Source organism: Bubalus kerabau, chromosome 5, assembly GCF_029407905.1.
Source record: "Bubalus kerabau isolate K-KA32 ecotype Philippines breed swamp buffalo chromosome 5, PCC_UOA_SB_1v2, whole genome shotgun sequence".
Classification (NCBI taxonomy): Eukaryota; Metazoa; Chordata; class Mammalia; order Artiodactyla; family Bovidae; genus Bubalus; species Bubalus kerabau.
The window spans coordinates 22,325,345-22,335,419 of NC_073628.1; the positions used below are offsets into that span (position 1 = coordinate 22,325,345).

At 47.0% G+C, this 10,075-nt stretch overlaps 1 protein-coding gene across 1 annotated transcript; it reads left to right on the plus strand.

Moving 5' to 3' along the window:
* The first annotated feature begins 10 nt into the window (after positions 1–10).
* Positions 11–9,474, plus strand: RPUSD4 (RNA pseudouridine synthase D4). The gene is made up of 7 exons (XM_055581224.1): positions 11–237; positions 610–775; positions 1,991–2,192; positions 6,379–6,472; positions 6,550–6,694; positions 7,977–8,074; positions 8,778–9,474. The coding sequence occupies exons 1-7, from the start codon at positions 49–51 to the stop codon at positions 9,015–9,017; spliced, it is 1,134 nt and encodes a 377-aa protein (XP_055437199.1). The 5' UTR covers positions 11–48; the 3' UTR covers positions 9,018–9,474.
* The last annotated feature ends 601 nt before the right edge of the window (positions 9,475–10,075 follow it).

Below are 10,075 nucleotides of genomic sequence, written 5' to 3' on the forward strand. Positions count from 1 at the left end.
TGCTCTCCTCTGGGCGTGGCCTTGCCTCGCCCCTCCCTTCTCGGCAAGATGGCGGCGCCCGGCTGTAGTGCGCCGGGCCTCTGGGTCCGAGGCTCCGGGCAGTGTCTCGGGAGTCTCTTCACCCTCTTCTCAAAGCCACTTTGTTCCGCTGCTGCTGCTGCCTCTCAGCCCCTGGATGCTCAGCGATTAGCAGAGAGACTCCGGGCCCAGAAACAGCAACAAAAGACGAAGGAGCCGGTGAGTCCAGAAGGACCACAACTCCCAAGAGGCAGTGCGCTCACTGGGGTGAGGAGGGAGGTAGGCGGGTCCTCTGACACCTGTCAGGTAAATGTCAAGGGCTTGTGGTGGGAAAACTGGGAGAAAGCGAAGGGGACAGCTCAGCAGGGTGCAGGATCTTCCTGTGGGCTGGGTCCTTGGCTCCTGCCGACCCCGGCCTTAAGCCCTACTTGGGTACCAGTGGGACAGACACGCACCCCTGCTCTCAAATTATACTCGAGGAAGGCGCTCATCTAGTGCAGAGATACAGGCATTCCCTTCCCAAATTCCCACCCAGATTTAGTGAAAGACCTCCTCACCGGACATTGCCCGTCTCTCCTTCTCTCCCCCTAGGCGCCCACAAACCCTGTTCAGCGGAGAGTGCGAGAACTAGTGCGGTTCACAGAGCAGCTGCAGCGCGTCCACCCCAACGTGCTGGCTAAGGCGCTGAGCCGGGGAATTGTACATCAGGACAAGGAACTTGTGGTCATCAATAAGCCCTACGGTCTCCCTGTGCACGGTGAGGAGCACGTGGCGGGGAAGGGGGAGGGGCGCTGCTGCTTTCTGTTACAAGGAAGGATAACTCTGACATTACTCCTGGGGCTTTCTGAAGCTTTGCTTTCAGAGTAATTAAACTTTTGTAAGGATACTGACCTATGTAAGGCACCAGAGAGGACACAGAGATAAAGAAGACGGTCCCCATCTTCCAAGCATCTGGCAGCCAGCAGTATGGAATTTGCTGTGTGCCAGCCTCCACCAGGGATTGCTATAGAGGACCAAAGCTGTGTAGTTCCTGTCTTCAAATTATTTTCCATCAAAATTGGGAGAAAGGGCATAACGTGTGTTGGTGTATAACTAGTAAAACCCCAGGGCACCTCGACCTTAATGGACACCCTGATGTTTTTTATTTTCAGAGATAGCTGGAGTGAGTCAGGAAAAATTGATAGAAAAAATGCATTTGTGGAAGGGGTTTTGCTGGAGGAAAAGGCATGTTTTAGCTAGAAGTACAAATGCTTTGGGGGGAGATACAGAGATGGTTGTACATGAAAACAAGGAATTAAGTTAGACATTGTCTAGTGCTTTGTGTGTATTTTTCTCTCTTGATCCTTCCATTAAGTTTCTTGCCTTTTCGTTCCCCAAGAAATAATTATTATCCTGATATTTACATTTTGTAGATAAGAAAACTAAAAGTTGAAAAGGGTAAGTAATCTAAGGTCAGTGGCTAGTTAGGAGGCTCCATAGAGTGGAACCCAGGAATGCCCATCCTTTCAACTCCTCGGTAATGCCTCAGGAGGGCCTTATGGTCTTGCATTTCTCACTAGGGTTTACTTGGCAGATTCTCGAACCTGTGTTTATATAGTGAAATATCAGACCTCCTCATTTTGGTTACTAATTTTAGTTTGAGTACATAAGTACTTTTAAAAAAAATTGTTTATGTGTGAGGAGAAAGCCACATACCCTGGGATCTTGTTTCTTAAACTTTATTATGCATATAAGTCACTTGGGCGTTTTGTTAAAATGCAGAGTTTGACTCATTATCTGGGTTGGGGGGCCTGAGACTCCTTTCCAGCAGGTTCCCCGGGCTTACGGACATGTTGCTAGTCCCTGGACCACACTTCAGTTTTACTGCCCTCAAGAGCATCTGCTCTTAATCCAATAATCTGCTTTTCCCAAGTCGAGGTCTTTGATGGGATCTTTCCCTGGCCACTCAGATCTCTGGCTCTTTCCTTCTCAGGTGGCCCTGGGGTCAAGCTCTGCATCAGTGATGTACTGCCTGTCCTGGCAAAGATACTCCACGGCCCCAAGGCAAAGCCGCTGCACCTGTGCCATCGGCTGGACAAGGAAACCACAGGTGTGATGGTGTTGGCTTGGGAAAAAGAAGTGGCGCATCAAGTCCAAGAGCTGTTTAGAACCCGTCAGGTGACAAAGAAGTACTGGTATGAAACCTGTCGCTAGCGGTCGAGGTGGTGTAGGGCCTCTTTCATTTCTTCAGCTCTTCTTACATCAGGAATCCCTGGTGACAGAAGGCACTGTCTTAGGATCTCTGGACATATAAAAATTATAGGAAATAGATTTAGTGCTTAGACTATTAGAGTCTGATAGTATGCTGCTGCTGCTAAGTCGCCTCAGTCGTGTCCGACTCTGTGCGACCCCATAGACAGCAGCCCACCAGGCTCCCTTGTCCCTGGGATTCTCTAGGCAAGAAAACTGGAGTGGGTTGCCATTTCCTTCTCCAATGCATGAAAGTGAAAAGTGAAAGTGAAGTCGCTCAGTCGTGCCCGACTCTTAGCGACCCCATGGACTGTAGCCAGCCAGGCTCCTCCATCCATGGGATTTTCCAGGCAAGAGTACTGGAGTGGAGTGGTTCCTAATTATGGCTGTACATAAAAATTATTAAAAACTAATTATGCAAGTAATATGATTTGATTGTTGTGGTAAAATGTCAGACAACATGGATAAAGCAAAAAAAAAAAGTCCTGGAGAATTCACTCATTCTGTTATTCTTGTTCCTTCTCTTGGAGTTGTTTGGTTTTTATTCCTGTGGAGCTTACTCATCCTATTTACATACATGTCTGATGCAGGTTCGATCCCTGAGTTGGGAAGATCCGCTGGAGGAGGGCATAACAACCCACTCCAGTATTCTTGCCTGGGAAATCCCATGGACAGAGAAGCCTGGTGGGCTACAGTCCACAGGGTTGCAAAGAGCAGGACACGATGGAGTGAGTGAGCACACTGATTTGTACACTCTGTGTGTGTGTGTGTGTGACATTGTACAGTGTACACTGTGTTTTTCCGACTTAACCCTTCGTCTGTAGGTTCTTTCCATGTTGGTGCATGTAGATTTACCTCAGTTTGTATTTATTTGGCTGTGCTGGGTCTTAGTTGCAGTGTGCGAGATCTTTGATCTTCACTGTGGCATGTGGAATCTTCAGTTGCAGCTTAGGAGCTCTGAATTGTGGCATGTGGGATCTAATTCCCTGACCAGGGATTGAACTCAGGCCCCCGCCATTAGACCACCAGAGAAGTCCCAATCTTAGGGGTTTTTTTAATATATATAATTTATTTATTTTTTAATTGAAGGATAATTGCTTTACAGAATTTTGTCGTTTTCTGTCAAACCTCAACATGAATCAGCCATAGGTATATGTATATCCCCTCCCTCCTGAACCTCCCTCCCATCTCCCTCCCCATCCCACCCCTCTAGGTTGATACAGAGCTCCTGTTTGAGTTTCCTGAGACATACAGCAAATTCCCATTGGCTATGTTTTACATATGGTAATGTCAGTTTCTATGTTACTCTCTCTATACATCTCACCCTCCCCTCCCCTCTCCCCATGTCCATAAATCTATTCACTATGTCTGTTTCTCCATTGCTGTCCTGCAAATAAATGCTTCAGTACCGTCTTCTATTCCGTACATATGCGTTAGTGTGTGATATTTATCTTTCCCTTTCTGATTTACTTCACTCTGTACAATAGGCTCTAGGTTCATCCACCTCATTAGAACTGACTCAGATGCGTTCCTTTTTATAGCTGAGCAGCATTCCATTGTGTATATGTACCACAACTTCTTTATCCGTTCATCTGTCAATGGACATCTAGGTTGCTTCCGTGTTCTAGCTATTGTAAATAGTGCTGCAATGAACAGTGGGATATATGTGTCTTTTTCAATTTTGCCAACCTTAGTTTTTTAATAGAAGAAAGGTACATGAGCAAAAACGAAACCACTCCTATCCCCCATCTACTCTATTTCCTGTTCCTGAAGCAGTTACTCTTGCTAGTGTCTCGTGTAAACTTGTTGAGTTATGTGGGATATGTGTAAGCAGATGATTGTATGGCAGCATATTTCGCATTGCTTTGCAGCCTGCTCTTTTCACTTGGACAGTATATCTTGGAGGGCCTTTTGTGTTGCACAGTTAGAGCTGTCTCCTTTTCAATGGCTCTATTGTATGTATTCGTTGTGTGGATATATCATAACTTCCTTATTGATGTTTAAGTAGTTTTCCATTTTTCAAAGCCTCTTGCAAAGAATATGTGAGTATATCGTTAGGACAGAAGCCCAGAAATGGAATTGCTGGGTTGAAGGGTGCACACTTTATAAAATTTGAATGGTTACTACCCAAGTTGCTCTCCAAAATGATGCTGCTGCTGCCTCTAAGTCACTTGAGTCGTGTCTGACTCTGTGCGACCCCATAGACGGCAGCCCACCAGGCTCTCCTGTCCCTGGGATTCTCCAGGCAAGAACACTGGAGTGGGTTGCCATTTCCTTCTCCAATGCATGAAAGTAAAAGTGAAAGTGAAGTCGCTCAGTCGTGTCCGACTCTTAGTGACCCCATGGACTGCAGCCCACCAGGCTCCTCCGTCCATGGGATTTTCCAGGCAAGAGCACTGGAGTGGGGTGCCATCGCCTTCTCCCCAAAATGATGATGCCAGCTTTTATCCCCACTAGCAGTGATGGTAGCCACTCCCCATTATGCCTGACCAAGCATTTGTAAAAGGTGTGCCACTCTGATGGGTAAAAAATATATATTTTATTTTCTGTTTCCCTGTTAACTAGTGATGTTGGCTGGTTTTGTGTGTGTGTGTTTGTTTATCGGTGGTTTTAGTTTTCCTTTCTGTGAACAGACTGTTTTCTTTTGCCTGTGTTCTATAAGGTTATTATTTTATTTTTGATTTGTGAGCATTCTTCTCATATTTTGGATGTTAGTCCTTTTTTGTATGATAGATTTTGAAGTTGCTTTGCTATCTTGGGAACCTTAAAAAAGATCTATAAGCTTGAGACCCACCCACAGAGGTTCTGATTCATAAGTCTGGTGGGTGTGAGGTTTAGGTATGTGTATCTTTAAAAAGCTCCACCAATGACTGTGATGAGGAATGAAGTTTTAAGAATCACCTCAGTGAGAGATGACAGATAATGGAGCAAGTTTAGCATGGTAGCTTAATGCTCAGAAAGATCTGTGTTCAGCTCTCACCTGTGTTATTTACCAGTGTGAGACTTTAGGTAAGTTATTGAACCCCTCTTACTAGATTTGGGATTCTTTGAGAGCAGGGATTTTTTTTTCCTTTCCTTTTTTGGTTGGGGCATGCGGTGCACACAGTGTGGCTTAGGGAATTTTCCCAACCAGGGTTTGAACCTATGCACCCTGCAGTGGACGCACAGAGTCTTAACCACTGGGTGGCCAGGGAAGGCTGACCAGTAGGGATTTTTGTTTCATTCATCCATATAAAACCAGCGCCTACCCAAATCGGTGCCTGTTTACATTCAGTGAATATTTATTGGCTGAACATTTCTGAGCAGGAGCGTTAGGTCATTAGGAAGGGTCATCTAGTGGTTATAAATCAGTGTAAGTATGGTGAAATGCATCAGATAGCAGTCTAAACTGCTACCAACCTGCAGCTGGGTGTCCAGAGTGTGAGATGTTATATCTGAGAGGGCTTTTGACTCCTGGGCCAGCGATTCTGTGTTAGGCTGATTGACCTGGAGGAGGTGTAAACGTAAGGACAAATCAGAGTCTTCTACCTGTCTGCGGTGTGATGGACCTCCAACAAGAGAGGTTGGGAGTGAGTTACTGAACTGTGTTTGGGGTTCCTGTGACTTTTGGAGCACATTTCCTCCCTGTTTCATCTACCTGGCAAATAGAGCAGGAGCAGTCCTATGAGTTTTTCATTCAGTTCATTTTATTTATTCATTTATTTCCTATGCAACTTGAATTTACCATCTTTTATCCTTTAAAAAAGAAAGATATAAAAGATACAAAACTATATTATCCCCCTTTAAAATGAAACTGCCCATACTTACTTTTAAAGGCTGGATGAAAGACCATGTTACTAATATAATTGTTTTTGTTTGTTTTCCTGTTCTCTCCGCACCCCACGCCCCCCCCCCGCCCCCCCAGTATTCTGCAATCAGCATATTTACTTTAGTAGTAGAAAAGATAGGTTTGAAAGAATAGTGATAGCTGTCAGGCTAAGCGCTATACCAAGAGATTATTTGGGACCCTCTGACCCTCAGAACTCACTATAGTAGTGCAGAAAGTCCAGCATGAAACCTCTAAGTAGCCGAATAACCAAGGAGCACTTCCCTCATCTTCACGGCTCAGGCCAGGGTTTGTGTGTCCTCCAGGGCCATCACCGTGCGCGTCCCGGTGCCTGAAGCGGGAGTCGTGGACATCCCCATCGTCGAGAAGGAGGCGCAGGGCCAGCAGCATCACCACAAGGTGGGTGGGGGAGCACTTCTGGAGGGACGGGTTTTCTGCTCGTCTTTGAAGTCACATCTCGACTTCTTTGGCTGCAGATGACGCTGTCCCCAAGCTACCGCATGGACGACGGGAAGATGGTGAGGGTGCGGAGCAGCCGGAACGCACAGCGGGCAGCGACTCAGTACCAGGTGCTGAGCAGCAGCCTGTCCGCCGCCCTCTTGGAGCTCCAGCCTATCACGGGTGAGGGCGCCGCTTTTCTGCAGCGGCAGCAGGCAGAGCCGCGGGGCTCCTCAGGGCTTCACGCAGGGCCTCGTGCTGGGCCCCGCCCTGCCTCTGAGCTCCCGGGATTATGGGCCGCTGAGGTTGTACCAGAGTGTGCTTCCGGTGCTGATCCAAGGCTGGGAGCTCCCATGGGGATGGGATTGTGAAAAACAGTAGCATAAGAATATGAACAGTTTGCTTACGTTTATTTAAAAATTTGCAAACGGGTTCCTCAAAAAGATGTCTGTCCCCGCTGTTCATAGCAGTGCTGTACACAGTAGCGAAAAGGTGAACACAACCCACATGTCCATCAGCAGATGATTGGAAAGACACAGTGGTACTTCATGCATGAAATATTACCCAGCCATAGAAAGGAAGGAGGTTCTGACACGTGCTTCAGCTGGATCAAACCTTACAGACATTACGCTAAATTAAAGAAGCCCAGCACAAAAGGGCACACGCTGTATGATTCCACTTATGTGAGATACCTGGAGTCGTCAGGTTCCTAGAGACGGATAGCAGAGTGGTGGCTACAGGGGCTGGAGGGAGGAGGGGGTGGGGAGTTATGGTTTTTGGGGACAGGGTTTCAGTTTAGGGTGAAGGGGTTCTGGAGATGGACAGTGGTGATGGTTGCAGAACAATGTGAGTGTACTTAATGCCACTGAATTGAACGCTTAAAAAGGATTAAAATGGTAAACCTTGGGACTTCCCTGGTGGTCCAGTGGTTAGGACTTCAAGCTTCCACTGCAGGAGCACAGATGCCATGCCTGGTTGGGGAACTTAGGTCCTGCATGCCATGCTGTGCAGCCTTTAAAAAAGAGAATTTGCATTTCGTGCTGTGCAGCCTTTAAAAAAAGAGAGAATTCTTAATGCACTACTTTCAAATTCTGTTTTTAAAAAAAGTTCAAATTTTATGTATATTTTGCCATAATATAAAAATAAATGTGCCAAGTAGTACTATTCAATGTTATACAATAAAGTTATTTTTTACAAAAGCAAAAAGCATGGCAGCGATAGACCTCAAGTTGATCGGAGTGGTTATGTGTGGTGGAAAGGGAACTGTGACGGGGAGGGGTACTTAGAGGCTTAACAGTATTATTTCCTAATAGCTTATCATTTGTTATATTATCCTTTACACTTCATTGTAGCTGGGGTTTTGCCAATTTTACTGTGCTTTGATTTAATATGATTAGAAGCAGATGCCGCCAGTGGTATCGTTTCTATAGCTACTCATAAGTCTCCTCCCTTTCTCTTTTTAAAGGAATAAAACATCAGCTTCGCGTTCACATGTCTTTTGGGTTGGATTGCCCGATCCTTGGTGATCACAAGTACTCAGACTGGAACAGGCTGGCCCCCCAGGTAATATCTTTTTGACCCAAGATGCAACAGAATAAGGGAGAAAACTTATGCTTTCCCCTTGTTAAATCCCTAATGTCAGTTGCAGCAAAGGCGTGTTGATTGTTTTCAGACACAACGCCCTGCCAGCTGGGCTTCCCTGGTGGCTCAGCAGTAAAGAATCCACCTGCAATGCAGGAGACATGGGGGTCGCGGGTTCAATCTGTGGTTCATTAAGATCCCCTGGAGGAGGGCATGGCAACCCATTCCAGTATTCTTCCCTGGAGAATCTCATGGACAGAGGAGCCTGGCAGGCTACACTCCATGGGGTCACAAAGAGTCTGACACTACTAAGCAACTAAACAGCAATAATCCTGCTAGCTCTTTAGGTTAGGGAGGAATTGAGAAGCAGACAGGAGACTTTCTGAAGGCTCAAAGCAGCCTTTCATGCTATTGCTCGAGTCTTGGTGGAAACTTGTTTTTCACTGTTACAGCTCATTCTCTTGGAAAGCCAGAGAACTGGCCAAAGAGAGCTTTCCCAGTGTGGTGGGTTTTCTGTCACGTGGGTTCTGAACCCTTCCTAGAGATGGCCCCGAAGCACGCTGTCCCTCCCTGTGTCATGCAGTGGGGATCAGTGATGGGGCCCCGGAAGTGGAAGTCTTCTATCCCTGGCTGCTGGTCAGAGGCACCACCAGCCCGGCTCTCACGAGCTCTTTCCTTTGTGCAGAAACTGTCTGTCGGGATCCTGAAGAAGCTGGGGCTGCAGCAGTCCAAGGCCCGCCACCTCCCCCTGCACCTGCACGCCTGCCAGCTGACCCTGCCTGCCCTGCAGCCCCAGAAGGAAGAACTCGCCTTGTTCTGCGGGCCTCCTCGCTACTTTGTCAACTCCCTGCGCCGTCTGGGCTTAAAGATGCCGAGTCAGGACCACAGTGCGGACGAGGAAGCCGCACAGCCAGGAGCCCAGTGAAGACCGTCGGGCAGTCTGCCCTGAATTCTTCACTTTGTTTAAGGGACTCTGCCGACTTCTCACTGGGGCCAGACTCCAGAAGAGCCAGGTGTGAAGAGTTGGAGAAACTGCTGCTTCGGGGCTTTTACTGGAGGCTAGCATCTGTTTCCCACCACTCTGGTCACACTCTTGGAAAGCCAGCAGGCAGCTTCCCTGCCTCCGAGGCGACAGGAGTCCAGGATCAGGAGAGCTAAAGCCCGAGATTGCTGATCAGGCATGGTTTTTACCCAGCAATGAAGCACGTGATCTATCAGGACGGTTCCTGTGGTTGGAGAGAACGTGATGGTTATCTAGCTCAGAGAGGGATTCAGGAGCAGTTTCTGTCCTCATGGACTCATAGGACTGCTCAGCAAAGCCTTTCTGCTTGATTTGTTCAGTCCCAGATTTTTAAAAATATTATTATTGGAGTTTGATCGCTTTACAATGCTGTGTTATTTTTTGCTGTACCACCAAGTGAATCAGCTATCCGTATACATACATCCCCTCCCTCTTGAGCCTCCCACCCTCCCATCCCACCCCTCTAGGTCATCGCAGAGCACCAAGCTGAGCTCCCTGTGCTATACAACTGCCTCCCGCTAGCTATCTACATTATCCAGATGGTAATGTACATATGTCACTGCTACTTCCCAGTTCATCCCACCCTCTCCTTCCCACCCCATTTCTATATGTTCATTCTCTACATCTTCATCTCCATTCGTGCCGGGCAAATAGGTTCAGGTGTGCCATTTTTCTAGATTCCATCTATATACATTAATACACGATATTTGTTTTTCTGATTTCATTCTGTATGACAGTCTCTAGGTCCATCCACATCATTACAGACAACCCAGTTTCTTTCATTTTTATGTGTAATATTCCATTGTGTATATGTACACATCTTTATCCATTCATCTGTTGATGGATCAGTCGCAGATTCTGTAGACAGTTGTCACAAACAACAAAGATTCTCGCCTGGCTCAGCCCAGGAGCCTAGCTGTGTGTGTGATCGTGGAGCCTGTGAAGGGGTGTTCAGTGAGCAA

Coding starts and splice junctions, on each gene's coding strand:
- RPUSD4 (XM_055581224.1), top strand. CDS start 49: ATGGCGGCGCCCGGCTGTAGTGCGCCGGGCCTCTGGGTCCGAGGCTCC. Junction 776..1,990: donor CTACGGTCTCCCTGTGCACG/GTGAGGAGCACG, acceptor TTTCCTTCTCAG/GTGGCCCTGGGGTCAAGCTC. Junction 6,695..7,976: donor GGAGCTCCAGCCTATCACGG/GTGAGGGCGCCG, acceptor CTCTTTTTAAAG/GAATAAAACATCAGCTTCGC.